The 18,779-nt window shown below is 34.5% G+C and overlaps 2 protein-coding genes across 2 annotated transcripts; both read right to left on the bottom strand.

Moving 5' to 3' along the window:
• Window positions 1–8,925, bottom strand: LOC132602910 (uncharacterized). The gene is made up of 6 exons (XM_060315720.1): window positions 8,617–8,925; window positions 5,716–5,997; window positions 5,461–5,634; window positions 4,971–5,077; window positions 1,992–2,326; window positions 1–903 (listed from the first exon to the last, which is right to left on the bottom strand). Exons 1-6 carry the CDS (start codon window positions 8,728–8,730, stop codon window positions 347–349), a joined length of 1,569 nt encoding a protein of 522 aa, XP_060171703.1. The 5' UTR covers window positions 8,731–8,925; the 3' UTR covers window positions 1–346.
• A 5,256-nt stretch (window positions 8,926–14,181) lies between these two features.
• On the bottom strand, window positions 14,182–18,591 carry LOC132602909 (large ribosomal subunit protein bL35c). Its single transcript, XM_060315718.1, has 3 exons — window positions 18,231–18,591; window positions 16,577–16,693; window positions 14,182–14,541 (listed from the first exon to the last, which is right to left on the bottom strand). Exons 1-3 carry the CDS (start codon window positions 18,504–18,506, stop codon window positions 14,467–14,469), a joined length of 468 nt encoding a protein of 155 aa, XP_060171701.1. The 5' UTR covers window positions 18,507–18,591; the 3' UTR covers window positions 14,182–14,466.
• Between the last annotated feature and the right edge of the window lie 188 nt (window positions 18,592–18,779).

Raw genomic sequence — 18,779 nt, 5'->3', positions numbered from 1 at the left:
TATGATAAAAGGGTAGGAGGTTATATTTCACGTATTCAAATAATAACTAAAACTTTTCAGAACAAACATCCCAATGGGAACTTATCCCTAAACTGGGACAATGACAATAATTTATATTAATTGACCTAACCCATGTACAACAATATAATGTTGTGCTCTTCAGCCAAAGGTGAAAAACATAAATCTTACAACTATGACACAGTTATGAAGACAAATTTTCACCAATCATCAAAAGAATCTTCAAATCCCAGTTTTTCTCCATGTATAATGTCCTCCGAATCCAAAGGAATGCGCCTCCAACTGATTTCCTGGGAGCACTTTAGTACATTTTTCAACAAAAGAATCGCTATCTGGCCTGGTTTTCGTCATCTTCAGCAATGTCGAATAGGAACTTTGGAAGGGATGCAATACGAGGAAGATGAAGGAGCAAGTCGCCAAAGGAGTCTCTCCTTGGAATACTTTGTGCCGGCTTACCACCATCAAAATCCTTGGTGTTCTCTTCGTCATTTCCCTTGCTGCTCTCGCATGCAGAAGAGCTACAAGCATCGTTAGATTGAACAGGTTTTTGCAGATGATTTTCTCCACTAGGATCCTGCAAGAGGCAGCACAGAGAGTTGACTTTCTTCATGAGAGATTTCTCGTCTGAAGCAGTTGTATATTGAGTGTCGCTCAGCCACATCTGTGCAATGTCCTCCAACATGCCCTTGCACTCTAAGGCGTCATCAGACTGCAAACTTCCAGAATTAATCTGTTCTGAGATGCAGCTTTCAATGTGGCTAACAAGGTCTGTCATAGACATTGATGGATGAAGTCCTGGCACCTTCAACTGCTCCAAGTTCCGCATCCCGTGGGAATCATATCCTACGCTGTTTGCATTCTCCCCAACAGTACATGTATCCATCACTGAAGATCAGAAGAATAATCATCAGGGACATATGGCATAACAGCTTCCGTCACACAGAAAATCTACTAATGTACATTAAGTGTAAAAACAACCTAGTATCCAAATACTTAGTACCCTAACTTCAACTTCTTCCATTGGAGAATCTCACACGCACCGGTTGACATTTTTGAAGGGTCCGAGCAACAGCATAACATGGAATGCTAGCTATCTAATTTCATTTGTTATCTAAACCTCTTTTTTTTTTTTTTTTTTTAAATCAGGTAAAAGTGTTAAATAAGCCTCTGTTTAGCAAACATGTGCAACTTTGGATCAATCCAGTCCAAGAAGTTACAAATTGTAGGGAAATGTCAACATCAACAAATTATAAAAGGCACATGCATTGTCACCTATCTTATTTTATTTGATTGTCTAATACCTCGCAACTTCTGATCAATCCTGACCCAGAAATTACAAATTGTAGGAATGACAAAGAAATTTTAAACATAATCTTACAATTCATGAACTTAAAGATCAAAGTAGAATGTCACACGATCTCAAAAACCAGTATTCAATCAGAAAGATAAATTTATATCCATGTTTAAAGCAACAGATTATCTTACCCATCTCTCAGAAATTAGACAAAGATATGAACAGAGGAAAAGAAGATGGCACAAGTAGTCCATGAAGAAAAACTACATAGAGAGGTGGAGAAAAATGGGTCTGAAGATGGAAATGGAATGGGCATCAAACGTTATAGGGGTGGAGGAAAGGAGTTATGGAAGCCCAGGCGCACAACTAATTATCAAATGCATGCATGTAAAATAACCAGTATATAGAACATATATACCAGATTACTAGGCAATAGAATGGTTAGGATAGATGCGCATTGTACAAAGCTTAAATTGTGGTAACGACACTTCAAGCATGATTCTGACAAATGCATCACATTACCACTAACATAAAAAACAGTTTGTTAGCTTTAAGGTCTTTTCCCGCACTTTTTCATGATTGCTATACATTTTCCTCAGAATGATGGCTACCAAGGTTGTAGCTTAGAATAAACAATCTACACCTGGAATAATAAGAACAGATAGGAAGAACTATTTACCTGAGATTGTAGAAGGGTAATCCCTAGCCAAACGTGCAGAGGCTGCACCAAGGAGATCAGGTTGTTCAAAAGACACTGACGACGACTGCGCAGCAGCAGGTGATCCTGCATCTTGGATGCTTGATAGTGGGGAACCCTTACCAGAATCAACAGAATCTAAGCCATGGGCATTCAATTCGTCAAGATTTTCAAACACGGTAGCTTTTTTATCAAAATACGGAGATTCCAAAGCTAATTCAGGCTGTTGGCTCAGAAGGTTGAGTCGCACGTCACATTGGATCAATTTTTCATAATGCTTATTCAAGACACCAGGTGCACACTGTAGAAAGTGTTGCCTGTACAGATCAAAAAAGTTATCACCAACAGCATTAGAAGCTAAACTACTGAACAGTGGTATACATAAGATGATTCAGTTATTCAATGTTTGGGGGATTTTTAAGGTGGGGAGCACACCCCATTGCTGATCTGGTTCCTCGATATATTGGGCCTAACAGGGCAATATTCAATCCCGTTTTGGATGAGGAGCAGCTGTTGCGATAACCCTACCCTACAGATTATGCAGAAACGTTACCCCTTCTCTCAGCCACTCCACTTTCAATTAGATTCAATATTATTATTAAAGATAATTATAGTATAACCGTCAAGAAAAATAATATTGGTCTATTACAATCTTACATGTAATTCTAGGAAAGAACAGTAAATGTTATCAAATATAAGTATAACTTGAATCGTGCAATGCACTGTCCTACGAAACTGTTTCAGCAGTGTGAAAGTTTCTTAGGATTAAACAAGCCTTCCTCTATCAAAAGGAGCAGGACCAAAAAAATTTAAATAAAGAGAGTAGGTATGGTGAAGTGATAATAACACTAACTATTGGTATTGAAATAATGACGACATAGTTGAGTATAATTATAGGTGTAGGAAATGTGGTCATTCATTGGAGACAAGTGCACTATGACTAATCTCCTGTGCATGATACTTGCCACATTCTAGACAAAAGTTGAGGACACTTGCCAAAATCAAGATAAGTGTCCAATGACTAATCCACAAGCTAACGTTCTTTTGACATTTGTCCAATAACCAATTAATTTGAAATATTTTACCTTATCAACAATTCCTACATATTTCAAAAGAATTTCGGGTTAAGGGTCAAAAACACACCTCCAGTATCACTTTTTTTTGAGTTTCCTACCTAAACTATCACCAATTAATTTGCAAAACACACCTCAACTATCAGTTGTTCATTTCCTACTTCATTTCCTACTGAACTATCACCAACTAGTTTGCAAAACACATCTCAAAATTGATAGTTAAGGTATGTTTTGCAAACTAGTTGGTGATAGTTCAGGTAGGAAAAGCGAATAACTGATAGTTGAGGTGTGTTTTGCAAACTAATTGGTGATAGTTTAGGTAGGAAACTCAAAAAGAGGTGTGTTTTTTACCATTATCTCAAGAGTTTTTCAAATCAAAGGATAAGACTTGTCAGATTTGTATGGTCCAAATGCAATCAATTTGGACTATGAACCAAACATTGACCAATAAGATATGCGTATATCCCTTGTATACAGCTAGTTTGGCCATGTGTATGAATGAAAATACCTTTACTTGATAAATAAAAAATTGAGTAAAAAATTATGGATGAAATATAATATTTTTATGAACCAATAATTCTTATTGTAAGTCGGAGATTTCATCAATCACATTTTGAGCCCCAAAATTTTGTTGTTTGACGCAGTTTTGCGCGAATCAGCCATGGACATGCCTCATCATTCATGTGAGCTCCACAGACTTGGACAAATCTCATAGGAGTGGCACCACTACACTCTCATATAGTGCTTTAAATACACTGAATTCATTAAGAGTTATAACTCATCTTCTCAATTAATAGCAGTCTCATCTTTTAGTACTTCAGTATCAATATCGACTTGTTTACCCATACAAACCTACTTCATGGGATTTCCAATCACATACGTCAGGTTACCAGCTCTATTGACATCTTGTTGGCATTAACCCCATTTCTTTCGAGGTTTGAAGAATTAATTTTCTTTGCATAGGTTTTTTTATAAGGTAAAGTTCTATTAGTAAAGTACCGAGATGGTACAAAATAGTACATGACTGAGCATCCCATAACCAGACAAATCTACATATTCCCACCCAACAGATGCAAGAAATCCAAGTATTTATCCATACTCTCTATTGTGCTACATTTACACCAGAAATAAAAATTTCCATTAAGTTTACTTCTGATACTTTTGCAGTTATATGATTTATTCATAGTAATAATAGTAATTGTTGCTTGACAATCACAATGTATGGTGGTTTTGTTATTTGAATTTTAGTGTTCCTGCTCCCTCTGTTAGACAAAGGCTGTTTAATCCCAGGAAACAACGCTGAAATAGCTTCTTAGGACAATGCATTGAGCAACCTTTTTTTTTTTTTTCCCAAATCCCAGTAGAGATATAAAACACTAGGTGTTTTCTTCCCATCTATCTAAGCCTTGGTGGCCAGAGTTACCCGAAACATGTGTTGGTGGAAGGTAGCTACCCTATGGAATTAGTCAAGGTGTGCGCAAGCTATACTGGACACCACGGTTATAAAAAAAAATGCATTGCACAACTCAAGCCATACTTATATTTACTCATAAATAAATTAACATTTATTGTTCCATTTTCCCCTTGTATTACTCCATCGAACCTACCCTCTTCCATAACTTGCTCGTTCCATTACTTAAATTTTATTGCTCCTGCTCCCTCTGATTAAGGGAGTGTTTAATCCTGGGGAAACTTTTTTCCCTTGGATAAATAATCTAGAAGGTCCGATCCCAAAACCCAAAGAAAGATTGCCCACATGGAGATGGTCTAACTTGATGAAAATATTTTTGAAGGTGGTTAGTACACACGTATCCAGCATGTGAATAAAACAACAAGATAAGACAAAATAATAATGGTCATTTCTTAACAGAAAGAAAAGATTATTTACCTATTCAAGCTAGCCTGGCCTTCAGTGAAATCTGAAGTCGCTTGCCATAGAGTATGCTTTCTGGGTTGTGGATTTGTCTCCCTGAAGAAGAGGGGCTGTCGAGACAGCTGAATCACAGAAAACCATAAGCTACAGACTGAAGATAACACTACAAATTCTGACGTAACAAAAGAAGAACTAATGCCAGTATAATATTCTTTCAAACATTAACAATGTTCAATTCACAGGATGAAGTATTTTTGCCTCGAAAGGTTCTTTTATAGGACATTATCAAAAATTCTTTTGTAGGAAAAAGAAGTATTCAGTATGGTGAAATTTGATCTTTTACTTATCTATTTGATGATGGTAATAAAAACACTTAAAATTAGGCACTTAAGAAATTAGTTTGGAGAGAGCACCCAAGGGGTGGCCTAGTGGTCAATGAAGTGTTGAAAATCATGAGGTCTATTTCAAAAAAAAAAAAAAAAAAAGGTTGGAGACTTAGCCTTACCACAATAGTCAAACTGCCTGTACCATTCTCTGGACAGTTCGCCTTCAGCCCCATGATATCTGACCACTGAATCTCAATTTTACTCTTGAGCCCACCATCAAGAATTTCCCAAACAAGCTTATGCTTGGCAAAGTAACACTTTGCCACCAAATCACCTTCATATCTAGATGCATACTAAAACGAAATAAAAAATTAGCCAAAAGCAAATTATTCACGGATATTCAGATTACAGCACAGAAAGTTCATGGCAATTACTTCCCAAGACCCTATCCGTAGGAGTGAGCCCGAAAAATTTGACGCCTTCAGCTTGTCAGTTGCTACTGAAGTGGCTGTACCCCTTGTTTCCTTATTGCTTACAGCAGTAGGGTTTTCAGGTGCTGAAGGTGCAATGGAGGAAGCATTGTTTTGCGACAGCCTCATCTGGATTAAATCTAACAAAGATGGACTCTTTCTCAATCTCAGTCCTAAAGGACTTGGCTCATCAAGTGGATTGTATTCTGGGGGAGGAACGGGAAATTCATCATTTCCAATATCCCACTGTTAAAAAAGCAGGAGATGAAGTTAGGTAGCTGAAAAATTGGAGCCCCTCAGTCACAAGTTCAATGCAGATAAAAACAAGTACAAAATAATATCCAGGAGACCACCTTTGCAACACCTGAAAACAAACTTAAAGGGTCGCGAAAACTTGGAAAAACAACTTCATAAAAAGACAAGGACTTCTTTATCCCCGTAGAGCTAAATTATGCTGCATGTACCATAAAGCTAAGGCCTTATTCTCGATTCAAATACTAGACATCATGAAAGAGTGGAGTATGGTTACTCATATGAGCTTCCACTGTTGGCCTCCTACAAGCAAGAACTTATGTATCTCAACAAGACATTAATATCTGTTCCAGTATTCCAGAAATGTTGGAACCCCTTTGGCCACTTGCTTATTTATTAATGGTTGCTTCACACATCGGATAATAGTGGAACCTCTTCCCTCTTTTTCCGAAGCCAAAAAGACTTTGACAGTAAAGTATGAAATCATATTCTCCCCTCATCTAAAACATAATAACTCCACAAAAACAAAGAGTGAAATAATAACTAAATTCTTAACCAAATACCTATGAGCTATCCTTTAAAAGTCATTGCTTCCAAGATTAGATCCTGAAAATCACGTCTTTCAATGCTAGTACTCAAATAAAGTACTTTCAGCTTGTTCTTTGCAAAAGATATCCTTCTGATTTGGTGAAATATCAAAAGATGACTGTCAATAAAAGAGTCTCCTCTTTTTTCGTCTGTGTGGTGAGGGCAATGCATATTGCTAAAAGAATCTAAAAAAGGTCATACTAATATGAACCGACAATATCCTAAACCAAAAACCAACCAACTCTCTTCGTAATACAGTTGAATTTCAATCTTATAACAACTAATTGATTACTCATGCACTCCAGACAGATCAATTCAAAAACATCCAATAAATTGTATCAGCTCTCTCTGAACTATTAAAAAACCATCACAGCCATTTCCTCACCTAAAATCACTTTCTTCTACCAGAAAAACAAAATTGACACTTCCAAATCAAATGACAAGAATACACAATAACACCAAACAACAACAACATACCCAGTGAAATCCCACAAAGTGGGGTCAGGGGAGGGTAGAATGTACGCAGACCTTACCCTTACCTTGGGAGGCAGAGAGGCTGTTTCCAGTGGACCCTTGGCACAAGGACAAGCAATTTAAAGCATTATAAAAAGTCATGGCAAAATATTATAAAAGCATGATAAAGATACCTGAAAAAAAGGAGTCGTAACTACCACAAATTAATACAAGAAACAACAAATAGTGTCAAAAACACCAAACAACAATAAACTAAAAAAAAAATTATTTTATAAACTCAAAACCGACCAACTCTGTCTTCATTAAATAGTTGAACTTCAATCAAATAACAACTAATTCCTCATGCACTCCAAGATAATCAACCCAAAAACATTCCAATTAGTTTTACCAGCTCTTTGAACTTTACAAAAACCACAAGAACCATTTCCTCACCTACGCTTTCTTCCACCAGAAAAATAAAATCGACACTTCCAAGTCAAATGATAAGAATACACAATAACACCAAAAAAAAAAAAACTTTTCTTTTCTATGTTATAAACTCAAAAGCAACGTCCTATTAGTTGCCATGTTTTATTTGCTGTCGTATTTCCTCTGTCTTAACTACTTTGCTCTACTGAACTCGAGCTGAAGGTCTACCAAAAACTTCCTCTCTACCTCCACGAGATAGGGGTAAGGTCTGCGTACACTCTACCCTCCCCATACCTCACTTATGGGATAACACTACATATGTTGTTGTTGTTGTAAAACCAACATACTCAGTGTTCATTAAACAGTTGACTTCAATCAAATTACTACTCCCTCCGTCCCCAAAAAACTGTCTTAGTTTGACTTAACACGTAGTTGAAGAAATATGTGGTTCAAAACAAGTCTTACATATTTGTATCATCTCAGTTAAATTATTAATTATTTTTAAATACAGAAATGTACCAATCTTTTTAGGACGAACTAATAAGAAAAGTAAGAGAGAGTACTATTTTTTTGTAATGACAAGGAAACCCACAAACACTACCTTTCGAGTACACACATGATAAACCCCACTCCTCTACAATAGCCCACAAATCACATAGAAGAGATAATAACCTTCACTAAGTAAGAGCCTGTTTGGACGCGCTTATGCTTCGCAGCTTATAAGCTAAAAAAAAAAAAAAAAATTGGGTAGTCTAATTTTATTTTATTTTGGCTCAGCGTATAAACTGCTTTAGATAAGCTAAGTCAAATGGGCCCAATTATTTTTTTAATTTATTTTAAGCACAAAATGACTTTTAAGCTGGTCAGTCAAACACTCAAAAAAGCTAAAAACAGCTTATAAGCAACTTATAAGCCAATCCAAACGGGCTCTAAGCCCCGTGCAAGGACTTCAACCAAGAAAGCAAATCCCCTACTTTCGTTGGCAGGGAGTTTCGAACCTAAAACCTCCGTTATAAAAACCTCATGCTCAACCAACTTAGCCATCCTTGCCGGTATTACTACTAATTCTATTTTATAACTAAGAATACTTTCAATCATTTAGTGAAACATTTACAAAAAAAAAAAAAAAAAAAAAAAAAAAACCTGATTAAGGTTGGAAGAACACTTGGAACGTTTAGTAAGAGGAGCATGTTCATCTTCAAGAGAATCTTCAACTTCAAATTTTACCCCAAACGATTTCATCATCAACTCTATCATTAAAATTTGAAAAAAAAAAAAAATGGAATTGGTTGAAGAGAAATTGAGAATTAAAAGGATACTGATAAATTTGATATCAGCGCCTAGGATTTATTGGATTTGATTTTTTAATTTTGTAAAGTGTTAAGAATCCAAAAAACCCTAGGAGCATATAAAATTTGGGATTCTTTCTTTTCTTATTGAAAAAATGTGGAAATGTTATTTATTTTTTGACGTATATATAATAAAGAAAGTTTAAGTCCAATAATTGACTCAAACGTGAGAAATTGACTATTCTACCCTTTTCGTACCTTTAGGATTATTATTATAATTATCCCGGAATTTAATTTTGTGACTAATTTATTTTTATACGGGAGGTGAGATAAAATAATTTCAAGGTTAATGGAATAAGGTGTGATATCCCACCATGAAGTTTGGGCGTAATTTTATATTTCGTTCGGTAGAAGGTATAAATTAATCTCAGGATAAATTTTATACCTTCTACCTAATATTGTACGAAATTAATCTCAAAGTTAGTGTTGAGATATCTCATCTTATACTGTGTACCAACGACCCCTACCAACTCAACTAAGCAAGGGTGGGCATAGTTTGATCGAACCTGAAATCTAAATTGAAATCTGAACTTTTTAGAGATTTGGTTTGGATTTTTGGATTATGGATTGAATTTAGGAATTTATTTGTAAAATTTATGAATTGTGGATTGGATATCGGATTTAGTACTATTGATTTTTAGATATCCGAAATTTCGATTTTTTTATGCCCTATAATCTTATTTGTAAAATTTATGGATATGGATTTTGGATTTGATATCGGATTTAGTACTGCTGATTTTTGGATATCCGAAATTTTTATGTTTTATAATCTTATATTCAGCCCTACTTATATCATATGTGTCCAATACTAATAAATCCAATTTTCAAAGATCTGATAGATTAGAACCCTTATAGTATTAAGTTAAATAAGAAAAAAATATTAAGTGAATTGAGGTTGTTGATCGAGTATTGTAACGGGAAATCCATTATACATTTTGTGCATGCACACAAAATAATAAGTACATGCTATACAAGTCTTTTATAGAAGATTCACGACTGAAATATGTCAATAAATAATAAGTATGTATGTGACGTATGTTCATTGAAAGTTCAATATGTCTACAAGATGAATGTGGAAAAAAATTCAAATGTGGCGTGCAAGCATACAATTAGACAAAGATTAAATGATCATGTTCAATAAAACGTGCTAAAAATACACATAAGATAGAATCTCATAAAGTTTATATAGACCAAAAGAGAAATTAAATATGGTACAAAGAAAGAAACAAATATATACGTCTTAGAGAACATTTTTTTTTTTTTTATCAGAGATTTGTTAAAACAAATTATTTTATGTAATATTGGATTGATGTGCATAAATAAAGTGATATGGACAGTAAAACATTCATTTAGGGAAAAGGGTAAAAAATATTCCTCTACTTTGAGAAAAAGGTTAAAAATATCCTTCCAACTAATTTTGGGTTAAAAATATCCCTCCCGTCATTAAAGTTTTCAAATATACCCCTCTCTTAATGAAAATTCCCCAAAATAACCCTATTTCATTTTTAAACCCGCTTCGTTACTTAACCCGACCCAACTAAATAATAACTTATACTATCCCCTCATTCCCCTCCAATTCTCTCAAAGAAATGAAATCGGGGTTATTATTAGTTGGGTCGACGTAAATAATGGAACGGGTTTAAAACATAAAATCGGCTTATTTTGAAAAAATTGGGAATTTCCGTTAAAAGAGGGGTATATTTAAAAACTTTAATGGCAGGAGGAATATTTTTTTACCCAAAATTAATTCGAAAGATATTTTTAGCCCGTTCCCCGGTATTTTTGACCCTTTTCCCTTCATTTTATGGTATACTATTAATGGGCATTCTTGTAACTTCACAGCCTATTAAATATGCACGTGACAGGTTGGCTTAAAAGTTGGAACTAGTAGGTGGGGTCCATACTCTTTACATCAGACGGGTAATGATTAGTTGGAAACGACACGTGTCATCTGATGGTGAAGTTACTTCTCTTACTTGGTTTTCTCTACTACTTTTCACGTTTTTTTCCTTCTTTTTTCATGTAAAAGAAAAGTGTCAAATTCGCCTTTGCTATCAAATATTGAATAATGTTGTCTTTCCTTATAATTTGAGTCTAATTTTATCTTTAAGTATTATTACAAATTTTACTTTTGCCGTTGTTTCTAGCCCTTAAATTACATTGGATGTGTTGTGTTTGTTGTTTGCCCTTATTTCTTGCGGAGTTATAACATAAAATATAACGTGTAATTTAAAATTATAACTTAAAGTAAAGAAGTAATTTTGATCCCTTTTTCTTGAAATATTTTGATACGTCGCATCATTAATTTTACGTTGGGGTTTTATCATTACAACAAATATGAGACAGATTTGCTTACGGTAATGAAGGTTTATTTACTTATTTAAAACTTAGCACTTGTTTTATTAATGACTCCCGGACTATGATATTCATGAATGAAGTCCATCCGACAGAATTAGCACTTCTTAGATCAGGCTACACCTCTCCACCAGAGCTGGGTGCCTTGGATGCGCTAGCGAATGGCACAAAGGGGATTAGTTGCCTCAATTTCTTAGTTTGGTATATTACACCTCGTGTTCATGATATCTATGTTTAAGTGTGCCCCGGATACAAAATCAAAGCACTAAAATATGACGAAGGGTAAACTTGACAGTATCAAATTATATATGATAACCTCATTAAAATGCGTTATTTTTTCAATTTTTCTTTCCACATCACTTTCTTTTGGGGGTTGAATTGACAGTTAGTGACCATTGTGGCATTGTTATTGTTCTTTTTCAATTACGTTTTCATTTGAAGAAAGAAGTGTATGGACCCAACTAATGAGACTTTATGAATTAGATCTTTAATTTTAATTTTTATATATATGGAGTCAATATGTATAAAGATAAAGAATAGATAAGAGTCATAATTTTTAAAAAGGCACTATCCAATAATCCAAAGTAAGCGTTTGGATCATTTGGAAAATGACGTAGCACACTAAAAATTTTAAAAAATGAATAGGAGAAAGATAATGTTAATTCCAAAAGTGTTTTTTATGGCTCCGCAATTTAAATTAAATTGTTGATAGTATCATAATGATTGTTGAAGCATTACGACAAGGAAAACACTAAAATAAGCAATTAACAAGGAGGGTTCAAGACAGCAAATTTCTAATGTCAGTGAAAATAACTTTTTTTTTAATTAATAACTAAGAAACTCCTTAGGATAAGGATAAATAATTCCGGAATTATATTTGAGATGAATTTATTCCACATTTGGTTGGGATAAAATGACGGTATAACTAATTCTGGGATTACAGTGTTATTTTATTCCTGTGGGAGGGTGTGATAAATAATCCTGGGATAAATTATCCCGAGATAACTTGTTTCCAACCAAACGACCCCTAAAGGTGTAAGGTGTGAAACTCGAATGTTCAAACCCATAACGTGCACCTAACAGCCTTAAATAAACAATTAACAAGAAGCGGACAAGTAAATGAATTTACATTATCAGTGAAAATAACTGTGGGCCAGCAACACACGATCCGAAACTCGGCGCATTCAAACCCGCGACGTGAGCTAACGGCCCTAACTCACATATCACGTGTTACACTCTTGTCACTAGACCTAAGCCCTTGACCAAATATAACCTAAATCCTTATCTTTATAGTAAACATCTTGCACAAGCATAATCGCAATCTATGTATAACAGAATAGTCTATCATAAAAGGCAAGTTAAGAAAACAGAATCTCACTTGCACAAAAAACTTACAAATGATCATTATAATTAGTTGATTCTGAAGAGTTTCTAGTGAACATACAAGGGAAAAAGAAACAAAGTGTACTGGTGCTTAACAGGTCTAAAGAAAAATCATTAGTACAAGAATTTGGGATGGATTTAAGTTGGAAAAGGGTATGAAGCAATGGTGTTCTTCATCCTTCACTCAAAAAGAGAGAACCTCAGTCAGGCTCCACGACTTGATGAAGAGTCTGTTTTTTCATCTTAGTTTCTAATCCTATCTCACCTAGTATGTCTACACATTCATCTCAACATCCTCATTTTCGCTACTTTCATCTTCTAATCGTGCGAGTTTTTGACCGGGCAACACTCTCTGCCCCGCCCATACAACATATAGTTTGGTCTAAAAACTACTTTCTAAAATTTACCTTTAAGTCTTGGTGGCACATTCTTATCACACAAGACACCATATGCCAATCTACATTTCATCCACCCCGAGCCAATACGATGTGTAACATCATCACCAATCTCCTCATTTACTTGGATTATTATAAGGATAATTCTGATCTGTTTTCATAAAGTAGTTGACATGTGGAATATACATTTTATATGTCAAACCTATTATTAATGACAAGGGCAAATAGAGATGATTTGCTGCTAACAACATTCACATCAATGGACCCAAAACATAACGAAGGATAAAATTATTCAAATTTCGAATACTTTTCCCTCATAAAATATGTGATTTTTTCAAAAAAAAATCTATCACTTTCTTTTTAGGGGATGAAATTGACATTTAGTGACTTTGTTCCTTTTGCAATTGTTTTGTTCTTTTTAAATTATTTTTTTCATTTGAATAAGGGAAGTATATGGACTTAAAAAACAAAAAAACAAAAAAAAATCACACTTTCAACTAATGGGATTTTATGAATAGATTCTCCTTTCTTTAATTTTATCTAAATGTAGTCAATATATATAAAGATGAAGAATAGATAAGAGTCAAAATTATTAAAAGGCACTATCCAAAATAAGCATTTGGATAATTTGGAAGATGATGCAGCATATCTAAAAACTTCTAAAAAATGAATAGTGGAAAGATTATATTAACTCCAAAAATGTTTTTTATGGCTCCCCAATTTAAATTAAATTGTTGGTAATCTCATGATTGTTGGCGCATCACTATAAGGAAAACACTAAAATAAGCAATTAGCAAGGAGGGGAGAGGAATAGTAACTCACCTATTGTCACATATTAAATTATAATGATAGTGTAAAATTTATGCCTTTTTTAAAAAATTAGTAATCGAGAAATCCCCGAGGCGCAGCGCCATACGGTTCAAAACTTGAAGGATTCAAACCCGACCCTAACTCATACATCACATGTTACGCTCTTACAACTAGAACAAAGTCCTTGAGCCAAATATAACATATGATGCTCAGACTTTCTAAAAGAGTTGGTGCTTGTGTTGTATCCTCCAAAAATGTATAACTTTTGGAGGAACCGACACGCACCAAACAACATTTTTGAAGAGTTCAAACGACATAAAATAGAACTTAAATCCTTATCTCTATATGGTAATATCCTGCACAAGCATAATCACAATCTATGAATGACCAAAAATAGTCTTATCATACAAGGCAAGTTCAGAAAATAGAAGCTCACTTGCACAAAAAACTTAATAAATGATCATTATAAGTTGATGCTTGAAGAGTTTCTAGTAAACTTACAAGGGAAAAAGAAACAGAATTTACTGGTGCTTAACAGATCCTAATAACTTGAAAAAATCATTAGTACAAAGAACTTCAGGTGGATGAAAGTTGGAAAAGTGTATAAAGCAATGGTGCTTCTTCATCCTTTACACAAAAAGAGAGAACCCCTTCGAGCTCTGGCAACTTGATGAAGAGTCTGTAGCTAACTGCATCTTGACCTAGTTGGCCCGGTTTACCTTCAAGTACGGCAATGCACCGATTACATTGTTGTAGTCACTGCGGTCAACTTGTACCTGTGTACACAAATATCATATGATGAGTCATCTGTCTTTGAAAGCGTAGAAAATCTTACAGCAAAAGTTAGAAAGTTCGATTTGCCAGAAAATAGACACGTTTCCTTCTTCCTTTTTAGGCTTTAAGTTGTAAGTATCTGTTTATCTTCTATTTTCTTAAATCAGCACTGATTTTATCCTGCACTAAGAATAGCCTTTCAAGTTTCCAGAGAAATCAAATGTATGATTGATCTTGCCTACTCAAAGAGTACGTGATACAATTAGTTTTAGAAAGGTAGCATGGCACACATATAAGAGGTCCACCCGCTAGTTGCTAAACTCAACTAAGCCTTAGAAAAAGTACTGTTGGTCAAAGAAAAATCTATCACGAAAAAAGCAAATGCACACCAAAAAAGGACAAAAAAGACTAACAAAAAGATAAATGATAAAAAAGACTCAAGGGAGCTAGATTTGGTTGTTGAGTAATCCATGCATCAATTTGTGGCCAAGAAGCATCTATAGCACGATTTCTCGTAGTATATGATAAGAGGCCCCAATAATATTAAGCAAAAGCCGAGTATCATCCATGGAGGAAATTCCATAGGCACACAGATTAAAAAGGACAAGAAAGATATTACAAAGCGGAGGGAAGGAAAGAAAATGTGTAAGCTCTCTTCCTAAAATTCCATTAGCACGAACTTTATTGAGGGTTCAAAACAGATATAAAGATCTCACTTTGGACGGTGGTAAAAGTTAAGAAGTTGGTCAAAACCATAATCAATCTCCTCAATTCCACAAAGTGGCTCCCACAATTTCGAAAATATGAAAGAAGTCCTTGCTGGCTGATTTTCATTTCTGCAACTAATGTATCCTCGCGTAAACTGTCATCCATTCACATAGAAGAATAGCAAGACAGCACACAGAAGAAAGGAACGTTACCAGAACAAAGAGGGCAGAAGATGAAACCTGTCATCAAACTATCGGAAAATCTTACTCTGAAAATTACCTTTGACTAAGACATCTAGAAAGTTCTGGTGCATACAAATATAATGATTTATAATCATAATCCTCTAACTCTTTCTGTCCCTCTGTGTATTTGTGCAAGTGTATTAGCGCACACATATCATCTAGATTACAACTATAGCAACACCATTTGAGATGTGGTGTTAGCAGAGAAAGATAGCACAATGATACACCAGTGGAAGATTATGTTAAAAGAGCTAATAAAGGAGGAGATGTTGCATAGGGAACTGCAAATCAAGCAGCTGCTCTATCTTAATATTCATCAGATAAATGTTGACAACAATACGGCAAACGGAAAAAGGTGTTACTAAATGGTCAGGATATTTATCTAAAACAAGTTGTTTTGTTAGATATACGTAGAAACTAGAGGTATAAGGGTGCCAAGAGACTTCTTTGCCATTTGTCCTAAAAAGTGAGATACATCATTATTACACAATTCCTGTATACAGTGGACAACCATTACACTACATCAAAGACACCAAAGCGACCACCCACCATGGGTGTTGCGTTTAAAGAAAAAAAATAAGACACCAAAAGCGTGTGCTAGATCACAGGTGTTCACAAGCATAATTGGACCATTGTGTTGGAATAGACAGACGTACAGGGCATTTCTAGAGAACGGGGCTGCTATAAATAAAAAACTTGTACTTTATATGTCAAGCACATTCACAGGAACTGGACCAAATATCATGCAATCATGGGATCGAGATTTATTTGAATTAAAGGGAATCAATCTACGAACTGTTTGGAGTTATCTTAACATCAAGCATCTAAAAAATGTGTAAATGACTTTCTAACTTCTTCAGTAATAAATATTTTAATTACCAGTAAACCAGCAGTAGATATTTGCACACAAGAATTCTTTCTGAGATATTTCACATGCTTTAGCATCTCTTTTCATTATCTTATCGATACAATATAAATATGTAGTATCTTCCCAAATTCATTGATCAGTACTACAATATTTGATAAATTTTTAATTTAAGTAAGGATTTACAACAGAATTTATGAGTCTCAGAGACAGAGGTCAAACCGTTTTCGAGAGTCTATTCTTCCTCTTGGTATTCTTCTTCCCAAGCAAATGCTGCTTCCCAGCTCTCCTCCTCATTATCTTCCCAGTACCTGACACCTTAAACCTTTTTGCTGAAGCCTAAAATTTCCAAGATTATCACAAATTCAAACACCCAAATCAGCAATCTCCACAGAAAACCTCCACGCATATCACAAACCAAACACACACACACACAAAAAAAAAAAAAAAACAAGACAAAACTAGTGAGAAAAATGCAATCTTTACTTTGTAGGTCTTCATGTTGTACCCTTTGGCACACACTACAGTTAAGGGCTATGGGTTGAAATTTTCAACATTATCACAAATTCAAACACCCAAATCACAATTCTCACAGAAAACCTCCACAAATATCAAAACCAAACAAACACACACACATGAAAATGGTGAGAAACATGCAAACTTTAACTTGTGTATCTTCATTTTGTACCCTTTGGCACACACCCAAATCATAATTCCCATAGAAAACCTCCACATACATCAAGTACAAATACACACACAACAAAAAGAAAAATAGTGAAAAGAATGCAAACTTTACTTTGTGGGTTGGTACACACTACACTACTACAGTTAAGGGTTGTTGATTGAAATTTTCAAGATTATCACAAATTCAAACACCCAAATCACAATTCTCACAGAAAACCTCCACAAATATCAAAACCAAACACACACACACATGAAAATGGTGAGAAAAATACAAACTTTAACTTGTGTATCTTCATTTTGTACCTTTTGGCACACACCCAAATCATAATTCTCACAGAAAATCTCCCCATACAACAAAACCAAACACACACACGCACAAAAACAAGACAATAATAGTAAGAAAAAAGCAAACTTTACTTTGTGGGTCTTCATTTTGTACCCTTTGACACACACTATAGTAACGACGCGACCACACAAAATCAGTTGTTACATTAAATGGGACAATTTGTCCGTTACCAAACTATAACTTAACGATACGATACAATAAAATTTAAGTACAATCAAAACAAACATTGTATTTAAAGTAACAATACAAGATAAAATTCCAGCACCCAAATCAAAATTTCCACAGAAAAACCCCACATATCAAAACTCAAACACACACACACACACACACACAAAAAAACAAGACAAAAATAGTGAGAAAAATGCAATCTTTACTTGGTAGGTCATCATTTTGTACCCTTTGACACACACTATAGTAACGACGCGACCACACAAAACCAGTTGTTACATTAAATGGGACAATTTGTCCATTACCTAACTATAACTTAACGATACGATACAATAAAATTTAAGTACAATCAAAACAAACATTGTATTTAAAGTAACAATACAAGATAAAATTCCAGCACCCAAATCACAATTTCCACAGAAAAACCCCACATATCAAAACTCAAACACACACACACACAAACAAGACAAAAATAGTGAGAAAAATGCAATCTTTACTTTGTAGGTCATCATTTTGTACCCTTTGATACACACTACAGTTAAAGGGTTGTTGATTAAAATTTCCAAGATTATCACAAATTCAAACACCCCAATCACAATCCCCACAGAAAACCTCCACAAATATCAAAACCAAATACACACACAACAAAAATAGTGAATTTTTTTTTAGAAAATTTACTTTGTGGGTCTTCATTTTGTACCCTTTATGGCAAACTACACTCAATGTCTTTGAATTTCCATTAGTGGGTGTTGCAGCAAAAGAGACTTTGTTCAAGACAATTGGGGCAAACATTGATATGTTTCTTGAAGAACTGAGATTAAGTGAAGTTTTCTTGGTAATTGATGGAATGGTAATTGAAGTAAGGCAAGTAAAACCAGTTGTTTTTCTAGGGGAAAAGTTTAGAACAGATGAGAATAATGAAGTTGATAATGAAGTAGCCATTGTTAGTGTCATTGAGGTTTTTTTCTTTTTTTCTTTTTCTGAAGAGGCTAAAGAGTAGTATGTATATGGATAATGTGAGGATTGAAAAGGGCTCCTTCTATCCTCTTGTGGTATTTTTTTCTAAAGTTTTATGGACCTCAATTTAACTTATGGAAATATTAAAACCACCCTTCTTGTTTATAAAAATAAAAATACACTTGACTCTTATGTCTAGCAATAATATACGGCGTTTTGCTTTTAAAAAAGGAAAAAAGGGTTAAAAATACCTCTCTATTTTGGGAAAAG

The sequence above is a fragment of the Lycium barbarum genome, chromosome 7 (assembly GCF_019175385.1).
Source record: "Lycium barbarum isolate Lr01 chromosome 7, ASM1917538v2, whole genome shotgun sequence".
Lineage (NCBI taxonomy): Eukaryota > Viridiplantae > Streptophyta > Magnoliopsida > Solanales > Solanaceae > Lycium > Lycium barbarum.
The sequence above is the reverse complement of the archived record's forward strand: the minus strand, read 5'-3'. Positions and strand labels throughout refer to the sequence as shown.